Here is a 26,412-nt window from a genome sequence, read left to right on the forward strand (position 1 = left end):
CCGGGACCCCACGGAAGCTCCCCCCCGGGCCCCCCCGGGCTCTGCTGATGATTACAAACAGCAAAGAACCCCCGATTTAATTGCAAAAGGTAATGATGCAGCGAGCACAGGGCTCGATTCACCGCAGCAGACGATACCCTCCAGCAATAAACGCCCCGAGGAGCGGCGTGTGAAGGGGGCCAGGATCCATAGGAAGGTTTCCGTATTAAACACCCGGCAGAGGGCCGCAAAGTGCTGTTGACAGAACTGCTGACGGCGAATAAAAACGAAGCAGAGGAGCCTAAATTGGTCTCTGCAGAAAATAAGTCACAGATCAATCCCCCTACATGGCGTCATTCCGAGACGGCCGAGGGTCCGGAGAGGCGTCCCTGTCTGGCTTCAGGACGGGCTGCCGAGGGGGCAGGGCGGCACCGAGTGCACGCACACACGCATGCAGGGCCCATCACCGCCCCGGCCTCTCCGGCCCCCGCAGTCCAGCGGGAACGGACTGGCCCCTTCCTGCCCCCCGTCTGCTCTGCAGCAACGCCCACGAGAGGCGCATGGGAGGAAGGGTCGGGAGGCGGCTTGCGCCGGTGACCCAGACGCCACAGCAAGGCCACAGGAGGGGGTGAAGGGCCAGCTCCCCACACACCTGCAGGTCCACAGGGAACGGCCCCGGGCACGAGGTCCCCCTCGAGTGTCCCGTTCGGCTGGAGGACTCTGGCCGATATTCGCATTCTGTCCCACACGTGCACGGTCCGAGGACTACAACCGTGAGAAGGCGCGAGCACGTGTGTGAGCAGAAGGCCAGCTGTAAGGCCACCGGGGGTCACAGGCCACAGGGGAGACGGGTCACAGGTCACCGTCCCTTTTTACAACTCACGCAGAAACTTGACAGGTCACGAGCACCAGGAAATCAGCGTTTTATGACCGCTCCTACCTAAAAGAGGATTCCAACCAGACTTCCAGTGTCCGTTCGTGGAAAAGACAACACACTGGAAATGAGAAAATGCGTCAGGATGGCAAATGGGCCAAAGGGCAGAGATCTGTCAGCCTGTGGCTCTGAGTCTTACGTGTGCCCGGGTCCCAGACAGCGTTCACTGGAGACAGCCAATCACACAGTTCTCTGACTGCTGGCTCTGTCCATGCACTAAGTGTTTCCTAACCAACGTCAGGATTCTTGGCACACACGAACCAAGACGTGTATTCTCAATTCAGCCGATAGGTCCCATTAAAAACACAACACGTAGAGGCCCCTGGGTGGCTCAGCGGGTTAAGCGTCCAACTTCGGCTCAGGTCACGATCTCGCGGTCCATGAGTTAGAGCCCCATGTCGGGCTCTGTGCTGGCAGCTCGGGGCCGGGAGCCTGCCTTGGATTCTGTGTCTCCCTCTCCCTCTGCCCCTAACCCACTCACATTCTGTCTCTGTCTCTCTCAAAAATAAATAAACATTTAAAAATTAAAAAAAAAAAAAACCCTTTAAGGGGCGCCTGGGTGGCCCAGGAGGTTGAGCAACCGACTTCAGCTCAGGTCACAATCTTGCAGTTTGTGGGTTAGGGCCCCGCGTCGGGCTCTGTGCTGACAGCTCGGAGCCTGGAGCCTGCTTCGGATTCTGTGTCTCCCTCTCTCTCTGCCCTTCCCCGGCTCATGCTCTGTCTCTCTCTCAAAAATAAATAAACATTAAAAAAACTTTTTAAATTAGCCCTGCATGGGGCTCTCTGCCGTCAGCACAGAGCCTGCTTCAGATCCTCTGTCCCCCACTCTCTCTGCCCTCCCCCGCCAGCCCCCACCTCCGCCTCGCTCTCTCAGAAATAAACACTAAAAAAATTTAAAAATAAAATATAATAAACATATAAAACGACACAACACAGGAAACCGTAGCCCTGTCACTCACCACGGCCTGGCTGGAGCTCTCCTGCAGGTCCCATAGCAGGATGTGGCTGTCGGCCAGCGAGATGACTCTCCTCCCGTCCCCCGTGGGCTCCCACACCACACTGCAGGAAGAGGAGGCCCCATTAATTTGATGTCAGAGGCCCCGCACCTGTGTCTGTGGCTGCCCCATACCCACTCCAAGCCACCACGCGCGGGCGCCCTCTCCCGCTGAATGTCCGTCCTCCCCACTCGGCCGCGGTTAGGGGGCCGGGCCTCCGGGGCCTCCGGGTACGAGGAGGTGAGTGCGGGCCGCGATGGCACCGGCACACGCGTGACCCCCCCCACCGCTGCCTCTCCCTGTGGTCTCTCTCTCTCCCACCACATGAGCACACAGCCAGAAGAGGGCTCTCGCCAGGACCCGCACTGATGCCCTGACCTTGGACTCCAGCCCCCAGAGCCGTGACAAATAAGGTTTGTGGTTTCGGCCCCCAGCCTGGGCTGCTTTGTTGTGGCTGCCGGAGCCCATGTGTCTTCCTGTTGATGGAGGGACGGACAGGCGACCAGCTGTGCCAGGTGGACAGGAAGCGGCCTGCTGGGGGCCGGGGCTCGAGGAGGCCCAGGATAGACACTGCCGTCTGGGGCAGGATGCCCACGTCTTTCGTAGCCCAAGGACGCAGCTGACACAGTGACCGGGGGGGGGGGGGGGGGGGGTGTCCTGCCTATGACGTCACGTAATGTCATCACGCGCCGGCCAGTCTGAGCCAGTGTCCTGTCACCTGCAGCCAAAGCCACCCTAGCTGATAACACACACGTGAGTCACTGATGAAAGATCACAAACCCATCACCTCCGTGGTAAAGCCGTGCAGATGAAAAGTTTTCAGGGTTCCTGTCTCCCTGATGAATCCCTCAAGTGCTTATACAGAGGAGAACGTCGCTGCCACATGGGGGTGACTGTGGACGCCACGTGGGAATGACCGCGGACGCCAGGAGACAGGGCACGATACTGACTGACGGGGGGCGGGGGCAGCCCCGGGTGCAAGTCCCTCACACCAGCTTTTCAAGGCCGTCAGCGCAGCTATGATTACTTTCAATCACAACATTAGCATAATTCAAAAACACAACGTCTTTCTCCTTTACCGTTGAAGAAACGCACGTGAAGTTCACAGCACTATGACCACGTAGATCATTCCTGCATCAGACACGGCCTAGCGCATCCTTCTAACACTAGGGGCGAAAAATGCACAAAATCCAGCCCATAAAATTAAAACACAGCAGCTGGAAGAGACGCCGGAAAGCGAGGTTCTGAAATCCGCTCCGATTTTGTTGCGATGATGGCCAACCCGAACTCTGAATTCAGACGCTTCCCGAAGCAAGGTGGCCGAAGTCCGTCCTGGCAGTCCATCTGCACAGGTGAGCCCCTGCAGAGCTCACACGCCTGACACGGAGCGCCAGGGAAAACACAAACCGGGACAGAAGGCTGAAGGGGGCGGCGCCGGCCTGTCCCGGGAGAGAACACCGCACTTACCTGTGCCCGACAGGCCCCTTAGCCCGGGCTGCAGCAACAGATCCCCGCCGGCCCGGCCGCCCGAGCGGCACACATTTCCTTCCCACACTTGCGCAAGATCGGGGAGCCGGCGAGGGTGCTTCTGCCGAGGACCGCTGCTTTCTCGAGTGTCCCGGGTGCGGCAGGGAGGGAGAGGGGCCCCTATCCCACCCAGAGGGCGCCGCCCTCAGACCGCACCTACCTCCTGGGGGCCCCCCCTTCTGATACAACACACCGGAGATGAGGGTTTCAACATACGAGTTTGTGGGGACAAAAAGATGCCACCCTCAACACGATATTCTAGGAGCGGTACACCTAGGAGGATTTACGAGCTCCTCACCGGACCTCACTCACAGACTACATCTACCCCCCACCCCAACACACACACACGCACGCACACGCAAACACACACACACACACACACACACGAGGGCAGGGCAGGGCTGCACGGCCGTGGGGATGACCTGTGGGGATGAACCGTGGGGATGACCACAGGACAGGAACTGACCATCCAGGGTCAGCAACCCTACAGTCAGGAAGTTGAGTGACAGGGATTTGTGGAATTTTTAACAGAAACACCAGAAAGCCAGAGATTCCCGGGAAAGTAACAAATCATAGGGTAAGAGTCAGCCAATTCGATGCCAAAGACGGACCACGAATTTTCTGACCGTGGCTTCCCCGGCCAGGTTAAAGTCTGCTGGGGAGTAGCCCCAGGCTGTCAAAGCCCGTTCCCGTTCCCCGTCGCGACCAGCGGCGTCTGAGGCACACAGCACGTGATCAATACTTGCTCACGAGTTCAAGGAAGAGTGAAGAATCCAGGTAAGAGCAGAGAAGCCGCATAAAAAAACGAGACCATTTCAAAGTACATTTAGCTAACCGCTAGTGCGTGAGGGCCGGGAAAACAGCCAACAACCGTAAAACGAGAAAAAGCTTTAAAGGCATCTGCACAATCAAAATCCCTCCACTAAAGCTCATGTGCTTGTTTTATGTTTTAAATTGCAGTGTCTCTCGAGCCCTTACTCAGAACCTCCCCTTCCCCATCCATCTGCCCACAGTTCTAACACATCTGCTTCCGATGTCCAAGACCACAGAGCAAACACGTGGGCCGGACAGCAGCAGGGTGTTTGAAGGAGGAACGTGGGTCACAGGGCACACTACAAAAACTGATACCCATGGCAGAGGGGAGGGAGGAGGGAGGAGGGCGAAGGGAGGAGGAAGGAGGAGAGGGAGGAGGAGGGAGGAGGGAGGGAGGGGGAGGAGGGGAAGGGAGGAGGAAGGAGGAGAGGGAGGAGGAGGGAGGGGGAGGAGGGGGAAGGGACGAGGAAGGAGGGCAGGAGAGAAGGAGGGGGGAGGGGGAGGAGAGAAGAAGGAGAAAGGAGGAGCAGGGACAGAGGAGAGTGAGGGGAAGAGGGAGGAGGAAAGGATGGAGAGGGACTAGAGAGAGGTGCGAGGGAGGAGGGAGGAAGGAAGGAGAGAGGAGGGAGAAGAGAGGAGGGAGGGAAGGAGAAGGGTGAAGGGAAGAAGTGAGGACGGAGGAGGGTAGAGGGAGAGGAGGAGGTGAGAGGGGAGAGGGGAGAGGGGAGAGGGGAGAGGGAGGGGAGGAGGGGGAGGGGGAGGGGGAGAGGAGGGGGAGGGCAGGGGAGGAGGAGAGGAGGGGGAGAGTAGGGGGAGGAGGGGGAGGGGAGGAGGGGGAGGAGGAGAGGAGGGGGGAGGAGGGGGGGAGGGAAGGGAGGAGGGAGGAGGGGAAAGGGGATGAGGGAGGAGGAGGGGGAAGGGGATGAGGGAGGAGGAGGGGGAAGGGGATGAAGGAGGAGGAGGGGGAGGGGAGGGGGAGGAGGGGAAGGGGAGAGGGAGGGGGAGAGGAGGGAGAGGAGGGGGAGGGGAGGAGGGGAAGGGGAGGAGGGGGAGGAGGAGAGGAGGAGGAGGAGGGGAGAGGGGAGAGGGAAGGGAGGAGGGAGGAGGGAGGAGGGGAGGAGGGGGAAGGGGACAAGGGAGGAGGAGGGGGAGGAGGGGGAAGGGAGGGGGAGGGAAGGGGTTGGAGGGGGAGGGGGAGGGGAGGGGGAGGAGGGGAAGGGAAAGGGGAGGGGAGGAGGGAGGAGGGAAGAGGAAGGGGAGGAGGGAGGGAAGAGAGGAGAGGAGAGGGAGGGGAGAGAAGGGGTGAAGACTCATTTCCTAGTTCTTCCTGTTCAGCAAGGCGCATTCATACCCATTTGCTGGAGGATCGAGTCCAAACTGCAGAGAAGACTGTGTGGCAACTAAGTCCCGAGCGCTACCACAATCAGCCATTGGAGAGACCGGGTAAGACTTATTCTTGGCGGATCTAGGAAACCGAGTGCCCGGGAGAGGCCCGCTAAGCCTGTCGAAAAGCACGTACAGGTGGTTATACGTCTTCAGAGGAGTAACAGGCGAGTCCCTAAAAAGTCATGGCTCTGCGATGCCCCCGTGTCTCAGCAGAGGTAAATGTCAAGGCAAAGTGAGGAAGGGACCGGAGAGAAGATTCACCAGAACCTGAACACAGGAACACAGGGATCCTATCGATTCCAGAGACCTGAGGCTGCGTGCGGACGGCCATCCCTCCTCAAGGACCAGGTCTGAACCTGGAAAGAACAGGTCAGTTCAATAAAAAAATCTGTTTGCAGATCAGGACCAAGAGAGACGGGCTTCTGGAAGGCAGAAGGGGCTTGGCTGAAACACCAAGTCCACCGGGCCTGACCCCTGGAGGCCACGCGGCCTGCCCTTGTCCTGGGTCAGCGGCGGCCCCTGGTCATTCGTGGCTGGCTTCCCGGCCAGACTACAAATTCAGCACAAGCCCAGACTCGCCCACTGCTGCATGCCAAGCACCTAGCACAGAGTCTGACCCGCACAGGAGAGGCGCTTAACAAAGAGGTGCTGAGGGAAATCGTGAATGAAGAATTAATTACGCCCCCTCTCGGCATGTGTCCAGCGCACTTTAACCCGTGAAAGATAAAGCTGGGCGAAGAGCCTATTTATCAAGCACACGCAGTGAGGATCGGTCCACCTTGGAACCCATGCAAGAGGCTTGGCTACTTAGTCTCGAAGGCACTTCATCAAGAGGCAGTCTTGCTGGCTCCCCAACTCTCCCGCGGGCCACTGCACACCCCGCGGGCCAAGTGCGGGATGAGATCGGTGCCCGCACTTCCCTGTCCGCCCCGCCCGCCCCTCCCCCCCTCTCCGGGCGCTGAACTGCAGGGGGGGGGTTCCTGCCCAGCAAGCCAAGACTGAGCCCCCACGGGCACCTCTACCTGCACGTCCACGCCACCCTAGACGCCACACGCACGATATCCACGGCACCCCCGCCCTTCTCCATCCATCTCCAGAGTTACAATTCTCCTGCGAGCAAAACCTTGGGAGTCATTTGCTTACATGTATCATTCTCAAATTCTACATAAAAAAGCGATAAAGCTTTTGAATCTTATTTTTAATGTCTGACTTCTCGCTTTGCACAAATCTGACCGAGTTCGCCCTCGGCTTCACGATCGTCCAGCTCCTGCCTGGAAACGCCGTCTGTCTGGCTCCTACTTTCCCACTAACTGCCCCGTCAGCTGAGAACGTGGCCCACCAACAGCCCAAGTTTAGTCCCTCTCTGGGCCTGTGTGTGCTTTCCCATCGCCAAAATACAGACACCTGTCGAGGTCTTGTTCTTACAGGAACACCACTTTCAGCTGGGGCCCCATTGAGAACAGGAGGGCGGCACGAGCAGAGCAGAACCAACGACATCTGGGGCACCCGTCACATGCCGTGGGACGCAGAAGGTTGTCAGGCTCGGGGTTTGAGCCGTCTGTCCAACCAGCCCACGTCCAACCACCGGGGGACTCCCCCTGAGAAGAGCCGCGCCGCAGTGGTGAAGGCTCCAGGCCCCGCTGGCGGTCTCACATGGCCCAGTAGCACAGTCCGCCGTGCACGTGACGAGACAGGACGACACAGCACGAGATCCACCTGCAGCCTCCACCAAGGCCGTTCTGCCCACGACGTCTGCTCCAGAATCCTCGTCCCCACACGCAGTCCTTCAGGTGGCCAGGCACGGGCCTCCTCGTGCCACAGCCAGCCCCCCTGCTCACACTCGCCTGCTTTCACGGTGTGTGCTGGGGGAGACGGGAGGGTTGTGACGTAAAACTATCTCCTTCTGACACCGAACTTTGGAGACTGCTGCTTCGGACCGCTAACCTTGGTCTTTTCTATCACCGCAAGCATTTGGGGTAGGTTTCCTTTGAAGCATACGCGGCATATCCCTTGGACCTTTTCTGCCCGTGCGGCGAACACGCAGCCTGGCCGACACGACCCGTCCCCGTGCCCTGCTGGCACTGGGCTGCATCCCTCTCCCTCTGTGGGGCAGCGCTGGGGCCCGTAAGAAAGGGCCCCAAGTCACTGGCCTTTTATACTGGGGTCTGCTTCGATGCCAGCGGAGTCCAGGAGTCTGCCGGTAGCTGCCTGCCTCCCTTCTGGCTACTGCACGCGTCCTGCCGGCACCTGCCTCACGCTCCCTGCTACCTAAGCTGCAGCAGTACATACACTGGTGACTAACAAGCTCAGTAATAAGTGGCCCTATGTGGGCAAAGAAGGAGCTCTCCCCTGAATAAAACACATGAAGCCATAGCCCCGGCCTCCCCAAGATCCTGTTTGAAGCTGCCATATTTTATATCCTAGTTTCAAGGCATATGTGCTCGTTAAGAGTGTTTAAACTTGACAGAAGTGCAAGCCTCTTGTGTTGCCCCCCAGTGGAGAGAACCCCCACGACAGGGGACAAGCGTCCAGGTCTCTGCCAATACACGTGCTGACGCGGGTAATACGACCACAGTCACATCCGCAGACACGCTGGTGACCTCACTCTGCTGCGTGCGGCTTTACTTTAAACGTGTCTTGGGTAAGTTTCCACGTCAAGGAAACGGAATTCTTCCCAAAGGCCACCCAAATTCCGTTGTATGCATGCCTGCGACTTCTAATCGCTCTGGGCTTTAGATCCTCATCTGTCCGGGGGCTAACAGCGGTGCGCCAACGTCCCGGGTCCCGGGTTCGGGAAGACAGGCGAGTCGGTATTGAGCACAGCCCGCACAAAGTCGGCGCTCCCTGAGCTCGACACTGTCGGATGCAGTCGGGCGTTGGCTGCATAGGGAGTGCCAGTGTGGAGGGCCCGGTCCTCAGAGGCTGGGGGGACGCGGCCGTGGCCCGCAAACAGCCTTCAACAGCCAAGACCGGCCCACCCCAGACGCCGACAGCCTCCTGTCGAAAAACCCTAACCCCACCTTCCAACTTGGCCTGCGGTAGTGAAATTACCCCCCTTACACACACCAAGAGAATGCCACCAGGATTTAAGAAAACAAAGCCTCAGGGAGGCCGGAAACTCGAATCCTGACCTATTCTGAAAGGCGCCAGAGCCCCATCACGTGTCACTGTCCCGCCCACTTCGTGCCCAGTGGCTTTGGTCCCGAGTCCCCAACATCACTTTCCGTGGCACCTGCGCTTCCTCTGGTGACCGTCGGTGCAAAAGTCAGCCAGGCATCAGATTTTCCCCCTGGCATCTGAGAACATTCTGGAGTTCCCTGAGTTACTGTCACGTGCACACACACCCCACATTCCCTACACACACGCACACCCCCCACACACGCACACAGCCCACACACACACGCACACCCCACACACCTCACGTACATGTGCACACACGCCAGCTAAGCTGGAGCTAAGGCCTGTACTTGGAGCATTAACACAGAATACACGTGGGAGAAGAGCCTCAGCCTTCCGAGGAAGACACACCCACACTAAGACTTTTGCTCCTCACAGAGGAAACGCCTCCTTGGGAGAGGTGACTGAATAAGCTACAGGACGGAACCAAGGTATGCCTCTGAATATGTGCCATTCATTCCTGAGAGGATTTAAATTTGTAATCTCTGAATTACACGGCATCAGAAAGAAAGGGAACCCATCTGCCTTTTACGCGATGGATGCAAGAGTTAATCTCGCCACAGAGATTGGAGACCCAGAGATTCCTGAAGCAAAACCAGGAAGGAGAAAACAGGTTCTTTAGAAACTTCCATGGGCTCTGTCACCAACAGTTGGCTAGCTCTCCTGGAAAAGGCCTAGATTAAGGAGAAAGCCACCAACGGTGTGGCGTGCATGGGAAGGAAAGCCCCACACTTCACTGTCGGGGGCGGCCCCAGGCCTGGGGAGTCCCCAGGAGGTCAGGGGAGGCAGGAAGGGTGAGTGTGCTCGTGCCCTGAGAGGACAGGACGGGGACCGAGGTGGGACGACAGATCGCCACACCCTCACTTCCCACCCCGGAGCGAGGGGGAACTGCCTGAGAAACAAGCTGTGGGCTCGGTTCAGGATGCGCACCTTCCCGTCCCAGCAGCACAGGGCAGGGGCACAGCTCACTGTTAAAAACTGTAAGAAAAAACAACCCCCCCCCCCCCACACACACACACACAGAAAGGGAGGAAATACACGCTCCCGTCAAACAAGAAATAGCACTGGCGGATCTCCAAGTAAAAACAGAAAGCCCAGGTTCACCTTCTTGGCCGCGAAGCGGGCGACCACGCGCCCAGAGCTGCCGCCAGCTGCACGGGGCTGCTCCGCCCCCTCCACCGCGCCTGGCGCCTGGGCACCACACCCCGCGCTCCCCACCGGAAGCCCCTCGTCCTACGGCTCCAGTGACGACCGCGTCTCTCCACGCCTCTGCGGGGCCACGTGCCACCGAGCGGGGAGGATCAGCGACTGGACCCTTCCCAAGAGTGGGCCTTTCCAGGCGTTTCCTCGAACCTGCGGTAAACAGGTGCTCCGCAGCACCTGCGGTCACGCTGCCGCGGGGCCCGCTCCTGCCTCTCCCGTCACCACCCATCCTGGGCGAGGCGTCAGAAATATCCGCTGTTGGTTTCTAGGTAGCAACCCCTAAAATCATTGGTGTTTGTGCCCAGTAACAGACACCTTGGGATAACCGGAGTATGCAAAGTGCAGTGAGAAGAGAGATTCTATTTTATCGTGGATCATCACCATGAAACTAACGCTATAAACATAAGAAAATAACCTAGAATTTCTGCCATACTTGCTGCTCCAAACGAAGAGGTTTATTTCTCTGTTCATAAAAATCATCCATTTTTCTGCTTTATCACACTCTGCCAGTGAATTTGAGAAGACATAAAATTACATTAACAAGTGGAGAACAAAGTCGCATATACCTAATGTAAGTGTGCAATATCCCGTCATAATCATGGAGAGGAAAATACGAGAAAAGGGCTGTTTCTGTAAATAAACCCAAATAAAAAATCTAGACTTCTTGGAGGCAGTTAACGAGGACCATAATGGCAGGAATGATGGTTCTAATTTGGCAGATTTCATGCTGATCAAACAAAATACATGCCTCTGTGCTTCAGATAAGGGATTCCAAAATGAATGATTCACACTCTGGATGCCGGCACCCAGGGTGAGGGCAGCGGAAAGGACACCAGAAATTCTTAAAACAGCCTCAACGCAAATTTAATAATTTAAGTCCACAGCATTTGCACACCTTACCTCCTCTCTGCAGCCACCGGGGGTGGGAAGTCCATGAAAGGCTGGATGCCCACAAGGCCGCAGCCTCACGCGGCTGGAACACAGGCGGACTCTAATGCACAAGGGACAGCCGTGTGACCAATGTGGTTCCCGCCGCATTATACAACCCATCAGGGTTCTTACTTTACTGAAAAGAAGGAAACATATCTGCCAAGTCATTGGTTACAAGCAGAATTTCGAAAAACCCTTTTAAAATCCAATAAATTAGTTCCCCAGGTTATACATCTCCTTCAAACACAGAGAGCTGGCAATCCAGTTAATGTCCTCCCGGTGGAACATACGGAACCGAACACACGGGCTCTGCAGGGGCACCGCACGGATTAAGGGAAGGACACCGTAAGTCGAGAGGCACGCTTCGACCAGTTTTGTGGACGTGTGGGCTCCCGACGGCTGAGCCACGGAGATTCTTCCAGGGGCAGGCTGGCGTCCCGGCATGGCCCAGGCACCCTGGACAGACTCCGAGTGCCATCAGGTAATAACTACACTTCCGGTCAGAGCCAGAGCAGAAGAGCCACAGGCCGGGCGTGAGGGGTATGGCATCTTCCTCGGATGTTTGTCTCTTTTGTGGAGGCTGACGTCAGCATTCACAGCCCCGGTCAGCACTCTGACACCAAGGACCCAGCAACAGACAGGCGCCCGTTTCCTGAGTGTGGACATAGGAAAACACGGGCACTAATCACCAGACCGGCACCCCCGAGAAGCCTCCCCTGATGGGAATGCCTGAGGTCCACGGGCTCCTCCTAAGGGTGGACACGGCTGATGGGCACGCTGCCTGGCCCCGCCTGAGCATGGCTTCTACGCCAGGTTGCCACCGTCCCGTCCTTCTGCCCCAGAGAGAGTCGCGAGGCACAGCCAGGACTCGGTCCATCCTCCACGTGACGGACCATCGCCAGAACCGAAGGCCCACCTGACACCCAGAGGTCACAGCTCTGCTCCTCCAAGGATACCCCGACACTGGCCCACGGTGGCCGGTGCCCCTGGGGCTCGGACAGGGGTGCACGCCGGACGGCACGGGGACACTGCTCCCTCCCTGGGGCAGGTGCAACAACCCTCCTGTGCCCCTGGGTCTTCTCAGTAAGTTCAAAGCGGACTTGTGAATAAAAGCACGTTTTGAAATAAAACCATCTACCCAAATTCCAAATAGTGGTTCAGGTTCTTCCTCCGCTTTTTGTTCTACTTTTCTTTCCTCTCCCCCACCCCATTTCTCAAACAGTGAGAAAATGTTTAAACATTCTCACCCACGGAGTTAGTTCAGGCTCGAAACTTTCGTATTTAAAGCTCACGTTGAAATCATCACAAATAGAACTAAAAGCTACGTTCTTCTAAACTAGTGCCTTGGACACACTGGCATCCACTGGGTCAGCCGACCCGTTCTGGGAGACACTGGTCGGGTCACACGAGAGTTCAACGAAACACACTCTGATCCACAGTTTTCAGGGAAACGTGAACTGAAATCTTAGAAACGACATGAATTTCTCGGGTCATGCACGTAAACACACTGTGTGCGCGGCCTTCAGACGTCGGTGCTAGGACCGCCTAGTGTGAGCTGTATCGGCACGCTGTGGTCCGATACTGCTGCCACGGCCGCCCTAACACGTGGTCTTGCTGGCATGATGAGGGCAAGGGAGTCTGCGTCAGCCGTTCTCCGCGTGCGGGGAACTCAACAAACCTGAGACAGGAAGGCGTCTGTCTGTTGTCCTAGGACACCTGCACAAAGTAAGGGTGTGGCCCCATTCTGGTCCTCTTTAAAAGCTAATGGACGTTAGAAGCGAGCCAGTGACCAGGGGAGCACTCACACCTCAGCACACCTAGGTCACATAAACCCAAAAGGCACTAACACAAGCCTCCTAAAATCCGATGAACCTTCAGTGACGGTATCGTCACAGTCACCGGGAATTCTCCATCGCTGTTGACCGCAAAGCCGTGTCATAAGATCTCTCAATTTCAAACACACGTTCCTACTTAGCCTCAGAGACGGCTTCTGTAAGGTGTCGCGGATACCTCTGAATTTGCATTTCTTCCACGGTTGTATCACAAACTACGATTAAAGAAACACGAAAAGAGAGATGAGGCCGAATCCTTTCTCTTCTGGCCAAAGTACCTCAGGAAGTGGCTCACACCCACTGCCCTCCTTTAATGAGAGCGCACACGCCCACCTTCCCGGGCACGTCCGTACCTGCTCAGCCCACTTGGCATTCCAGTGCCATGGCGACCCCCACCTCCCCCTGCCTCCCCCTGCACCCGGGAGGTCTGCTCCCCCCGCCTCCCCCTGCACTTGGGAGGTCTGCTCCCCCTGCCTCCCCCTGCACCCAGGAGGTCTGCTCCCCCCACCTCCCCCTGCACCCAGGAGGTCTGCTCCCCCTGCCTCCCCCTGCACCCAGGAGGTCTGTTCCCCCCCCGCCTCCCCCTACGCCCAGGAGGTTGGCTCCCCCCACCTCCCCCTGCCCCCGGGAGGTCTGCTCCCCCCCGTCTCCCCCTGCACCCAGGAGGTCTGCTCCCCCTGCCTCCCCCTGCACCCAGGAGGTCTGCTCCCCCCACCTCCCCCTGCACCCAGGAGGTCTGCTCCCCCTGCCTCCCCCTGCACCCAGGAGGTCTGTTCCCCCCCGCCTCCCCCTACGCCCAGGAGGTTGGCTCCCCCCACCTCCCCCTGCCCCCGGGAGGTCTGCTCCCCCCCGTCTCCCCCTGCACCCGGGAGGTCTGCTCCCCCTGCCTCCCCCTGCACCCAGGAGGTCTGCTCCCCCCACCTCCCCCTGCACCCAGGAGGTCTGCTCCCCCTGCCTCCCCCTGCACCCAGGAGGTCTGTTCCCCCCCCCCGCCTCCCCCTACGCCCAGGAGGTTGGCTCCCCCCACCTCCCCCTGCCCCCGGGAGGTCTGCTCCCCCCCGTCTCCCCCTGCACCCAGGAGGTCTGCTCCCCCTGCCTCCCCCTGCACCCAGGAGGTCTGCTCCCCCCACCTCCCCCTGCACCCAGGAGGTCTGCTCCCCCTGCCTCCCCCTGCACCCGGGAGGTCTGCTCCCCCCCCCCCGCCTCCCCCTGCACCCGGGAGGTCTGCTCCCACCTCCCCCTGCACTCAGGAGGTCTGCTCCCCCTGCCTCCCCCTGCACCCAGGAGGTCTGCTCCCCCCTCCGCCTCCCCCTGCGCCCAGGAGGCTGGCTCCGCCCACCTCCCCCTGCACCCAGAAGGTCTGCTCCCCCCACCTCCCCCTGCACCCAGGAGGTCTGCTCCCCCCACCTCCCCCTGCACCCGGGAGGTCTGCTCCCCCCGCCTCCCCCTGCACCCGGGAGGTCTGCTCCCACCTCCCCCTGCACTCAGGAGGTCTGCTCCCCCTGCCTCCCCCTGCACCCAGGAGGTCTGCTCCCCCCCCCGCCTCCCCCTGCACCCGGGAGGTCTGCTCCGCCCGCCTCCCCCTGCACCCAGGAGGTTGGCTCCCCCCATATCCTCCTGTGCCCAGGAGGTCTGTTCCTCCCCCCACCTCCGCCTGCACTCAGGAGATCTGCTCCCCCCGGAGAGAGCTAGCTCAGGAAGTGGCTGTGGGCCAGCCACCCCATCCCTGTGGCAAATGAGTGACAGCAATGCTCCCTCCCCCAAGCCCATCAGGGTCTGGGGGTGGCAGTGAGCGGCTGCAGTGACTGTCATTCACTTCCCAGCCAACCCTGGAAAGCCTCTGGTTACTCAGTTTAGCAACTTCTCCTTCAAAGGAGATTTTCATTGTCCGTGACCCCAGGCGGCAGTAGACTCCCCCTGATGCACCACTTGGGAGACGGGGCCCAGAACAGACCGGAGCCGCTAATTCTTACACTGGCTTCCACTCGCCAGCAGCAGGGAGAGTGGCGGGTGTGTGGGGGGGGGGGGGTTCTTCGTGATCAGAAGGAGGTGGAGAAGCACAGAATTACCTGTGTGACTCATCGGCCCTGAGCCAACAGTGATGATGCCACAGGGCAGGCACACAGCGGGCACACGGCGAGCATGTGCTCATGGCGCCCCAGCAGGCCCGCACCCGGGAGCAGCCCTCTCAGCAAATCGCTGCCTCCTTTCCCCTGACACTCCACCAGGCCCCCAGTGACGCTGGTGTGATAGGACAGGGGGCCACAGTGGGTCTGCACTCACTCCAGTACCGACCCCCACAGTCCACACTGCGGACAATGACGGACGCCCTGAGCTGCCGGTCTCATCGCTGACTCACGGAGAAGCCCCACCTTCGTGGAAAAACCACCCTGTAAGAGGGGGTGCCGTGAAGAGCCCACCCTTACCTACCCCTGGAAAGTGGAAAAGGGGCCAATGACATGCATGCCCCCGGGCTCAGCTCTCCTACCTCATTTAACACAGTAAGGGGGCTCTTATTTAACTTCACTGAGCTGTGTAGGTCCCTTCCCATCCCAGAACAACACAAGGCATCTGACACACACAGCCTGAAATGCGCTGGGGCCAGATGCCCTGTAGACGGTGAAAACATCAGTTTGGTAAAAGCATCCAACCGCCCTGCAGGCGGCCGGCAGTGAGCCGAATGAGCTCATCCTGGGGCCATCATGTGAGGGATGTCACTGCGGCCTGGTCCCAGGTGAGGCTGCCCAGTCCCACTCCCTCCAGGGTGACAGGCAGAGTGGAAGAGGGTCATGAGCTATTGTCTGATTCATGAGACATAGGTATGTGCCACTGAGTAAGTGTGAGACACCAGCATCTAATGAACACAGAGCTGGACAGCTCACCAGAGACCCCTCACAACCACCCCAGAAGGAGGCACACACCCAGAGGGACAGCGTGACATACCAACAGATCAGAAGGCCACATCTTCCACGCTCACCACACGCTCAGCACACACTGATCCACGGTCACCACACACTGACCACAGGAGCAAACCGGGAGTACGTGGGGGGGGGGGGGGGGGGGGGAGGAGTATGCCAAAAAAAAAAGGTGGCTTTATCTCAAAATGAGTAATTCCCCTGGAAAGCACAATATATTTACACTTGTCGTCCATAAGGGACCAGCAGGAAGATGTGTGAACATTCTCAGAACTTATTCTGATGAGGATGTATTTCTACTCCCAGCAAAGGAAACAACTTCCAAATCACAGCGTGACGACCACAAGTGGCTCCTGCTGCTCGTTCACTCAGCAGGGAGGCAATCCTGGGACACTGGTGTCATTCTGGGGTCAGACTGCCTGGCTCTGAAGCCCGATCACCCCACCGAGTAAAAACGGCTGGATGCTTTCTCCTTAGCACCCGGAAGACAGTTACCGCCTCTGCAATGGTCCCCACTTTACAGGGTCACGTGGGAAATACAGAGGGCGGTGCCTGCAAACCTCAGAAGGGCCTGGTCACAGTCACTTCTCCCTTCACACAACACAGCATGAGCGGTGGCCGGGCGCTGTCCTTGGTGCTGAGGACCCACCACTTCTCCCCTCACACAACACAGCAGGAGCGGCGGCCGGGCGCTGTCCTTGGTGCTGAGGACGCACCTGCCCCCTGCCAAGGCGCCTGCCCTGGGTCACAGGAGCATGAACACACACAGCAACGTCAGGCATGGTGACTGCTATTACACAGGATAAAACTGGGTGCAAGGTCAGGAAGACGTGGGTGGGGGCAGAACAGTGATTATTTTAGACAGAATGGTTAAGAAGGCCCTCTCCGAAGAGGTTATACTGAACCAAGAAGCCGATGGCTCATTAATCAAGAACAGAAGCTACGAGGTAGTCCCTCTAAGGTCAACTTGGTCCCCACAGTGTGGATCTGAGAAAATCAGGAAGGGAAGGGATTGCTGCCTTATTTGTACTGTGTGTCCTAACAGACATGGGGGGGTGGCGCGTTTCCAGAGATCCTGCCATCAAGCCACTGTAACAGCTGAAGCATTTCCTCCTTTTCAGCAATCTTCACTTGTGACTGAGAAGCGGGTGACTTTCCAGCAAACCTACGCAGCCTTAGGGCAGCGCCTTGTCTCCCTCCATGGTTGAGAGCTCGGGAGCACCTATTTCACTCTCGAACCAGACACACTGGTGAATCTCTAGTGGAGGGTCAGCCTGCAGGCACTGCCCACCCCCTGCGTGCTGGAGGGCCAAAGTGATGTGGGGCCATCTACACTGGGGCCCAGCTGCTCCACGGCAAACAGACATCGAGAGGCCCTGAGGACAGAAGCCTGTGCCAGAACATGTGAGGCACAGCAACGACCCGGGCAGACTGGGAATTGCGTGGTTTTCCAGGATGCTCCTTTTCAGCCAGCAGCAGGGCCGACCCTCAGGACCTGGCTGGGAGCCCCTCTCCCAGAACTGCTCTCGGCCTCAATTTACAAACCAAAAAGCAAACAAACAAAATTAGCAGTTGCCTCGTGTTTAACTCCACACACAGCACCCTCCACCTTCACACATGCACCACACTTAAATTTCCAAAAGGCAAATTCCCTGTCTGCTAAGACATCACTGAAGATAGTTTAAAAAAAAAACAAAACAAAACAAAACAAAAAAACAAACACGCGTAACAACCCCAAAGGCCAGCGAGGATGCAAAGACTGGGTCCCCACACATCACTGGTGGGAACGTCAGATGCACAGCCACTTGAGAAGGCTGGGGCAGTTTGCACAAATCAAAACACTCAACCACCAGATGCCCCGGGAACTGCACTCCAGGGCATTCAGTTGAGAGGGAGGAAAACCCACAGATGTGAGAACACCTGTACGTGCATGCTCACAGTAGCTGCATCCATGATGTCCAAAACCCAGGGGAGGCCCAGCTGTCCCTCAATAGGTGAGTGGTGGCCTGGTGGCCTCTGTCTCTCAATAGGTGAGAGTGGTCACACAAGCTGTGCCCCATCTTCCCTCAGACCCCTCTTTAGAATAAAGGGATAGAGCCACCGATGGACACATGTGACAACCAGGATGAGCCTCCAGGGAATCACGGTGAGCGCACAAAGCCACTATCGAAGCTTCCAGAGTGGATGATCCCATTCATAGAATATTCTCAACGTGACGAGTCTATAGGACAGAGCACAGACTCCTGCCTGCCGGGGATTAAGGATGCGGCATGGGGAGGAGTGGGCTATGGCCACAAACAGCTAGCAGGAGCGATCCCGGTCCTGTATCCTGGCCCTGGGATGGCTGCACAAATAGACACACGTGGTGAAATGGCAGAGGACTGAAGGTACACCCCCAGCTCCCAACGGCGGCAGTGCACAGTAGGAAGGCAACGGCACCACTGGGGGAGATGGGCGACGGCACACGGGATCCATCTGTGCTGTTCCTGCAAGGCAGGTGGATCACAGCTACCTCAGGGAAAAAGTCGGCAAACACAAAGTGATACAGCGGAGAACGAAAGGAATTCAAGAGACACTGTGAACAAGGGCCGCAGATTCAGGAGAGCGGACTTCCAAAGGGGATTTAAGGAAGACAGTTCATCTGCGTGTATTTAAATGCCAACAATTATTTCCTAACAAGTTCCCCTTTCACAGGGGTGCAATCATAGGGGGTATGACCGCGAGGTGTGCTCACAGGGGGTGTGATAATGAGGTGCGCTCACAGGGCTGTGATAAGGGGGTGTGTTCATACAGGGTATGCTCACAGGGTGTGCTCACAAGGTGTGCTCACAGGGGTGTGATAACGGGGCGTGATAATGGGCTGTGCTCACAGGGGCTGTGATGACAGAAATGTGATCATGGGTGTGACCCAGACTTAACATTTCCCTGACCTTCACCTCCCGGCAGCACACGCAGACTGGTGTGACCACTTTTGCCAGAACATTTTGGGGACGCAGACCAGCAGCCCCTCCCTCAACTCCCCTGAGCTCGGCCCATGTGTGCACTAGCCAAAGGCACAGACGCCCTCTGCACACACCAAATTCCCCGCAGTCGCTGCTGGTCTGCACCGCGTCTTACGTGCCCCGCCCCCAACACTCACGCACATGCCTACGTGCACTCACACTCGCATGCACACGCGAGCCTGTGTCTGCAGCAACTGTAGCACTGAACGAAAAGTGAACTCCAGGCGTGCCCCCGCTGCCAGGCTCACTCCGCACTCCGGTGACCCCTCGTGGGAGCCGCGGGGCTCCTGTGCGGCTCTGCTTCCTGCGGGGGTGGGGGGGTGGGGGGTCTGCCAGCTCCATACGGAGAACTGACTGTGGATGTGGCGTCGGCCTGGCACCCACAAGACCACACCTCCCGCACGGGAGCACAGAGGCCTCCAGACCCGCAGGGGGCGCCGACGGGCAGGTCTGCTCCCTGTTCCCGCTGATGCCGAGCGAGACTGGATCAGTCCCAGCTCCACGTGTCAGCTCCCACGTAAATCCCTCTTCAATCCTAGCAGTAAACATTAATTCCTCTTTCCCCGGGGGGCCCACGGGACACGGTTCACAATGATCTCAACACATGCTGCGGCCTGCCCTGGGTCACCTACATGTGCACACCATGAGTCTCCCCTGAGAGATCACGCGTGTCTGCTTGGGGCCGGGTTCCCCGCCCCCCCCCCCCCCCCCACCTGGCATCCCTGGGGCCCGGCAAGTGCATGCAGCAGGTGCTTAATAAAGATGTGTTGGATTAAATGTACTTAATCGGTAGATTGAACTAAAACAGCATTGGGTGTACAGAGGATACGGCTCTTTCTCACATGTGCACACGCGTGTGCACACACACGGAAGCGTTACTGTATTAAGGAAAACGGCAATCACCACCGTAACGGTAAACACTGGTAACAACGTTTCGCTCTCTCAGCCCCTTCTAGAAAGCATGGCCTTCTGCATTTGCGGAGGCTTCAGGATTTCACAGCACTCGGTGGAGGCTCCCCTGGGGAACTGGCGGGTGCGGCTGCGCCTCCATCACAAAACTCGGGCAGCGACAGGCCAGGCAACCCGGATGAACCGGGCGCGTCTCCACCCCCGGGCCCCACACACGACACGCAGGGGAACGAAGGCAAGGGTAAAGGCGTGGCGGCTCAGGGGTGCAGCGAGGTGGGCACACGGCATATCCTCATTCAGGCCACAAAAGAAGGAACTGTGAGCCTTCAACCTAAAGACACAATTAATTGATGCTTAGGACCGCTGAATAAGACCGTATTTAGAAGCGAAAGAGCGACAGAACGCTGAAGACCTCTGCGGCGCCCGCCTCCGCCACCCTCCCGGCAGGGGCCTGGCCACACTGGTCTCGACGAAAGGAGGCCTGCACACAGGCTCCTTCACGATGTTTGTGGTAGGGTTTCCGTGAACGTGTCCGCTCTGGAGAACAAGGACCAGGAAACGAGAGAGACAGACAGAAAGCCATTCACACCGTCTTCTCACAAGAGAGCAGAGTCCCGAGCGTGCGCCGCGGCCCCTACCACGGGAGTCTGCGGCCGCACGCTGTCTACTGCAGGCTTGTCCCGGGCGTATGAGACAGGCGGAACCCTACCAGGCCACGCTGCCGTGGGCCGTGTCGTCAAGGTGACAGAGCAGCTCCAGGGTGTGCGCGGGGCTCGATGAGTCATCAGGGGACTCGTGGCTGCCGGGCTCCAATTCCTTCGGCATCCTCCATACGGCCGCACACGTCAGGACCTTGCTGTCTGAGGCTGAGGAATAAACAGAGGGTCATGTCAACAGAGCTCGGTTCGCGGCCGCGGCCCAGACGGCGCACCGCCATCCACACAGACGCCGAGGCATAGCGCGCCTGCCCTCTCGAACATCTGAAGTGCAGGGAGCAAGCAGGGCGGGGGGCACACACCCAGAGTCAGCAAGCGGGACAGGCAGTCTCCCCGCCAGCAGCCGCCTAACCCCTGCCTCCCTGTTTTAAAACCACCACTCTGCTTCAGAAGAAAATTTGATTTTCCTCCAAATCGATTTCCTTCTGTGCTTCCTCAACGGTTCTTCACGACAGGGAGCAAAACGCAGGGGTGGGCGTGCGACAGACACCCCGTGAGGGCCGCTCGGGCATAAGGCTGACGGCGAACAGGTGCTCCTCACAGCTGTACGAGGGAATCCTGCACCGGCACCGGGCACCCTGAGAAGTCTCCGTCTGGAAACCGTGTCGCCAGTGCCGCCGGACCCCCGTGCGCGGAGGGGAGGGGATGGGCAGGTGGGAACCGCACACTGAAGCGCACCAGGCGTCGTGTCGGCTGTGCCCTGGCTCTCCGGGCAGCGTGCGGCCCAGTGCCCACTGGCGCCGTGTGGACACAGCATCTCCTGCAGACGACGGCGGCTGCTCAGTCCCCACCACTCAGAGCCCCTGGGGATCTGTCGTGGAGCACTCTGAAATGCCTCCCGGTGGATAAGGACACCAAGACAAGAAAGACCAGGGCCACCTGTTTCCAGGAACACACCAGGCACCGGGTTCTGCCCCTCTGCACGATTTTTCAGTACGACAGGGAGACACAGAAGACCAAAACGAATCAGGTTTAACATTATGGGATAAAAATTAAATCATAAATCCCTAAATATAAATCCTTTCAAATATGTTTTCCGTTCAGTACCACACTGCATCTGTGCTAAACACATTCCCTTTTAAAGGCCTTTTAGTACATGATGGTAAATCAAGGAACAGGTTTCAACATTAAATCACCAGGCTGACATCGAGTGAGGACCATAAAAGAAATGCAGAACAAGAGAGAATACCGCGTGCACAAGGTTTCCCGCATGAAATACGAAGAAGAAAGGGCCTCATGCCACACTGGAAAATGTCCCACTTAGCAGCTGCAACGGCCCTTCAATCCAAACACCAACTGATCAGCCAAACAACGCACCAGTGAACATAACAGGTGATGCCGGGCTTCAGGGGCAGTATTGCCATTATCGGCCATGGTCAAAGGACAGGCGGAAGGATAGGGGTTTCCACCAGGGCCTTCTGACCCCAAGGTCGGGGCTCACGTCCCATACAGCTTGCTGGGCCACACACCTAACGGTCACCTTCCCGTTTCACCTCTGACAATGCAGCGCACCATGGACTTTCTACACGAGAAACTCATTTTCTTGTGGAAGTTTCCAGCACACGGTCTGTCTGCAGAGCCTGAGAAGCGGCGATGGCATTCCTAAAATACGAGAATATCTAACTGATGACTCTGAGGCAGAAAGAAGAAAGGAACGCCTGAGACATTCACCCCGTTCACGCACAGATTATATCAGTCTTCCTAAATGACAGAAAAAAGAACTCTCTAATGTGAAGAGTGATGGAGCCACCCGCGTGAGAACTAACTGTAGCTTCTCTACAAGATGAGTGAAATGCACACAGCTCGTCTCTGCCAGAGTCCCCAGAGAACAAATTCCTTCTCTGAGGAACTCTGCTCAGGTGTCTTTCCCTGTAACTCCCTGCTCACCCAGCAAACACAGCGGTGCGGGAGAGATACCAAATGCTTTCCCCTTGAGAAGAGGAATTAGACAAGAAGGTTTTGTATTACCACTTTTAGTTAACAATGTACTAGAGGTCCTGCCTACTTCATACGTCAAGCAAAAAATGAAGGTGTAAGACTGGGAAAAGAAGAAATGAAAACACCACTACTTGCTAATGATAATGGGTGTAGAAGACCTGACAGTCTACACACACTATACTCTTAGAAACAAAGCAGGGAATTTAGCAAAACTGTTGAACACCAAGGTGTTATACAAAATTTAACTGGATACCTACAGATAACAACAACACTTTAGGAAATTTTTAAAAAATATTAACAATCACATTAAAAAATCAAATATCCAATAAAATCTCAAACTACAGAGGTGTAAGACCTCCTGTGTGCAGCAAAATTAAAACCACTGCTGGGAGAAAGTACAGGCCTATCCAAGGAGGGTATACCATGTTCATAGATTAGAAGCTTCACTATTGTAAGGCACCCGTGAACCTTAATTAAAGTTCCAAAAGGCTTTCTGGATAGAAGCTGACAACCTGTTTCTGTACTTCTAAAATTAAATGGAAATGTGAGCTGTCCACACAGCCAAAACAGCCGGGCACAGGAACAAATCTGGCTGGCTTACAAATCCAGGATTAACTTGGTATCGGTACACAGATACATAGACCAAAGAAAGAAAATGCAATCTAGGAACAGACCTTATCAAGAACGGTCAACTGACTTATAACAAAAATACCACTGCACTGGAATGGACAAAGCATGGTATTTGCAGTAAAAGATGATGGATCAATCGTATATTCACATGAAAAATGAAGTATTATCCTATCTCACAACATACACAAAAACTAATTCCACACAGACTGAAGATAAAAATGTGAAAGACAAAATAATACAAATCCTTTCTACAACGCATAGTAGAATATCCTCACAATCTTGGGATAAGCAAAGATTTCTTAAGTAGGGCAGAATAAAACACAAATCATAACAGAAAACACTGATAATATAGACCACATTAAAATTAAAAGCTTCTATCTAACAACAGACATTGAACTTCACAAAACTTAAAACTTCTGCTCTTGGAAGGATATCATGAAAAAAACGAAGACTGGAAGAAAATATTCCTAATATATTTATCTGACAGAGGGCTTGTATCCATAATAAAGAACTCTTACAATTTAATGAAAGTAACAACCCGAATTTTAAAAATGGCAGAACACTGAATCAACACTTCAAGAAAAAACCTGAATGGGGGGGTGCCTGGGCAGTTCAGTCAGTTAAGTGTATGACTCTTGATTTCAGCTCAGGTCATGAGCCCACGCGTAGTGAGACTGAGCCCTGCATCAGACTCTATGCTGACAGCCTAGTGTCTGCTTAGGATTCTCTCTCTCTCCCTCTCTCTCTCTTCCCACCCCCCTCTCTTTTTCAATAAGTAAATAAGTTAAAAAAAAAAAAAAAAAAAAGAGGAAACATGAATGATCAACAATCACCAGAAAGGATGCTCAACATCAATGGTAACTAGAAAAATGCAAAATAAAACCAAACGAGATGTAATACACACCCGCGAGAATGGCTAAAATTTCATTTTAAAAAGATGAACAAAACCAAGCACTGGAAAAGATGTGGAACAAATGGGTCTTCTGCAGACATTTGGGGCTGGAGATAGTGTAACAAGGTGCAGACGTTTGGGGCTGGACAAACCTTAACACGGTGCAGACCTTTGGGGCTGGAGATACCCTAACACGGTGCAGACATTCTGGGACACCCTTTGGCAGCTGAGCATTCACTTACCAAATAACCCAACAATTGCACTCTTAGGAGAGGCTGTCACAGAGTGTGACTGCCTGATAACAAGCTTTGTGACCACTCCCGATTCCAGCAGCTAAACCTGGCCCCACAGCAACCACGGCCTGGGGATGGCGTGTGACTGCCAGAAGTCGGGGGTAGCAATTATCATAATGACCAACAAGGCAGCGTGCCAGCTGGGGAAGGCCAACTGGCCGAGAGCTGTGGCGACAGATAACAAGAGACGGTATTCCTAGGAGCAAAACAGATGGTCGCTCAACAGAGCCCTGCCTGCCTAGTATATGCGTTCATACACACATACGAATTCAAAGGAAAACAAGAACGGATGAGCAGGAGGCTGAGGGAAGTCACCCCACCAAAAGTCACAATCCCTTATCCGGCACTGATCTGAGCCAGTTTCAGACCTAAAACCCACTGACAGAAAATATGGCCAGATCTCCGGGAATTCGGAAGCCACAACGATGGGGCAAGTACGGACGGTGACCATTACCCCAGCGTGCACCCAAGAAGACCTACCGCGACTTACGTGGTGGTCGTACACTGAGCAAAGGGCAATGCTCAGTGGTTCAAGACCTGCTGAACACAAGGTCTGAGACCCCAAGTGTCATGTCCCCTGTTAGAGTGGGGACACTGGAGGGCCACGTAACAAAAAAGTCCCGGACAACGCCTGGTCACAGCAGATCTCCTGGATGTACAGACCCACCCAGTGCTCGTTCCCATGGTCCATGAACGCACAGCAGGACTGACGCTGATGCCCCCACCCCATCACAGGTGGCGGACACACGTGCCTACATTAGCGATCAAGGGCATGGAAGGGCCTTGCCGAATCCACCATCTGGCCTCCGCACAAAGTCAGCGGGTCCTGGAGGCAGACCGTGGGCTCCTCTAAGCTCAACAGAGCTGGCGTCCCGCTCACAGCTGCGGTGCCAGACACGGGTCCCCGTCAAGAGGACCGCCACCAGCCTCAGGTACGTGACACATGGACGCTGACCTCCACGTGCCTTCTTTCCTATCCCAGTGAAGGCGGAGGACCCGACACCGTCCGTATTTCCACGAGGAGGAAACCACACGTGGTTCTGCCGCAAGGCTGCATCAGTGCCCCTGCTTGCTGCCAGATACGCTCCGAAGCCGCGTGGACGCCCTGCGGAACGTGCACTGACGGCCCCACGCAGCGTGCAGCAGACCCCGGCCAGCAGGGGGAGATACCCCATGGAGACTCGGGCCCCGGCGCTGGGCGGGGTCTGAGGCCCAGTACCCCGGAGAAGCTGCAGGCTACGTGCCCAGAGGAGGAGGCACAGCGCCTGAGGACCTCTTCATCCCGCAGCGGACACGCTGCACCCACAACACCGGGCTAGCCCACATGCCTGGCGACTGGAGGAGGCTGCCGCCTGCACGGGAGCCGGCGCCACGGGCTCCGCGGCAAGGTCAGGCTGCAGACACGTGGTCTGCTGGCCCCGCTGTGTGAAAGGGGTCAGGGGTAGAAATGGGACCACGAGGGCTTCGTGGGGAGAATCGCAGGGTTCCGAAGACTCACATGCACTTTTAAAAACTGCTCGGGCCACGCCTCTGGGACCTGATGGGTGGACCGAGCATCACTCATTTGAGAGCCCCATCACACCCACCAGGGCACAGTCAGGCAAGCCCCCGAGGCACAGGACAACTGCATAGACCATATACTCCTACGTGGTACTATGTCCCCAACACGGACTGGAAACCAGATACTTCTACGTGGTTCTGTGTCCCCGACGCGGGAGCCCACAGCCCTGGCAACAGGGAAGGACAGCAGGGCTGAGCCCACTTACTCTTCCCCCAGGACCCACAGGCCTAACTCTGGGCTCTGCAGGGTTGAAGGTCCTAATTCCCCTGGGCGTGGTGCTCTTCTCAGAGACAGAGCAGAGATCCCCTCAAACCACAAGCGACAATGGTCAACAAGCCACTGAAAGGACATGGGTGTTTGTCAGGCCACAACAACCTGCGTGTAACACCATCTAGCCACCAGGTCCAACCATCTCCGCGCCTCCGTCTGGGAATGAGGACAGAGTCAGATACAGACCCTGCCGACAATGACGCAAAACAGTCAGACGGTTAACTGATACGAGGACGAGATCTGCAAGTGCCTTGAGAGATGTCCAGGTAGAGAGCTGAGGAAAGAGAGATGCCTTCCCAGTGGGGAGGACGACGAACCCCAGTCACGAGGGAGACTGGGGCGCGTGGAAGCGGACCTGAGGCATTCTGCGAGCAGGACTGGGGCCCGGTGGCTTTGCAGGACGGAGAAAGGCCAACAGTTCACTTTGGGGTAGGGTCACACGAATGAAAGCCACAAGAACTGAGGCTTGAGGCCCTGGCAGGACAGACCAGAAAGGGGCCTGAAGACCAG

General features: G+C 56.6%; 1 protein-coding gene across 2 annotated transcripts in view; it reads right to left on the reverse strand.

The window, feature by feature from the left end:
* The window catches only part of EIPR1 (EARP complex and GARP complex interacting protein 1), a 122,210-nt gene that overhangs the window by 15,354 nt on the left and 80,444 nt on the right, over positions 1 to 26,412 (reverse strand). For both annotated transcript variants that reach the window (XM_086699923.1, XM_086699922.1), the window contains 2 exons: positions 20,312 to 20,468; positions 1,873 to 1,972 (listed from right to left, as the gene is read on the reverse strand). In XM_086699923.1, the coding sequence (XP_086556049.1) occupies positions 1,873 to 1,972; positions 20,312 to 20,468 (257 nt within the window). The remainder of the gene's footprint in view (positions 1 to 1,872; positions 1,973 to 20,311; positions 20,469 to 26,412) is intronic.

Source organism: Puma concolor, chromosome A3 (genome assembly GCF_028749965.1).
Source record: "Puma concolor isolate L17-30 chromosome A3, mPumCon1.1.hap2, whole genome shotgun sequence".
Classification (NCBI taxonomy): Eukaryota; Metazoa; Chordata; class Mammalia; order Carnivora; family Felidae; genus Puma; species Puma concolor.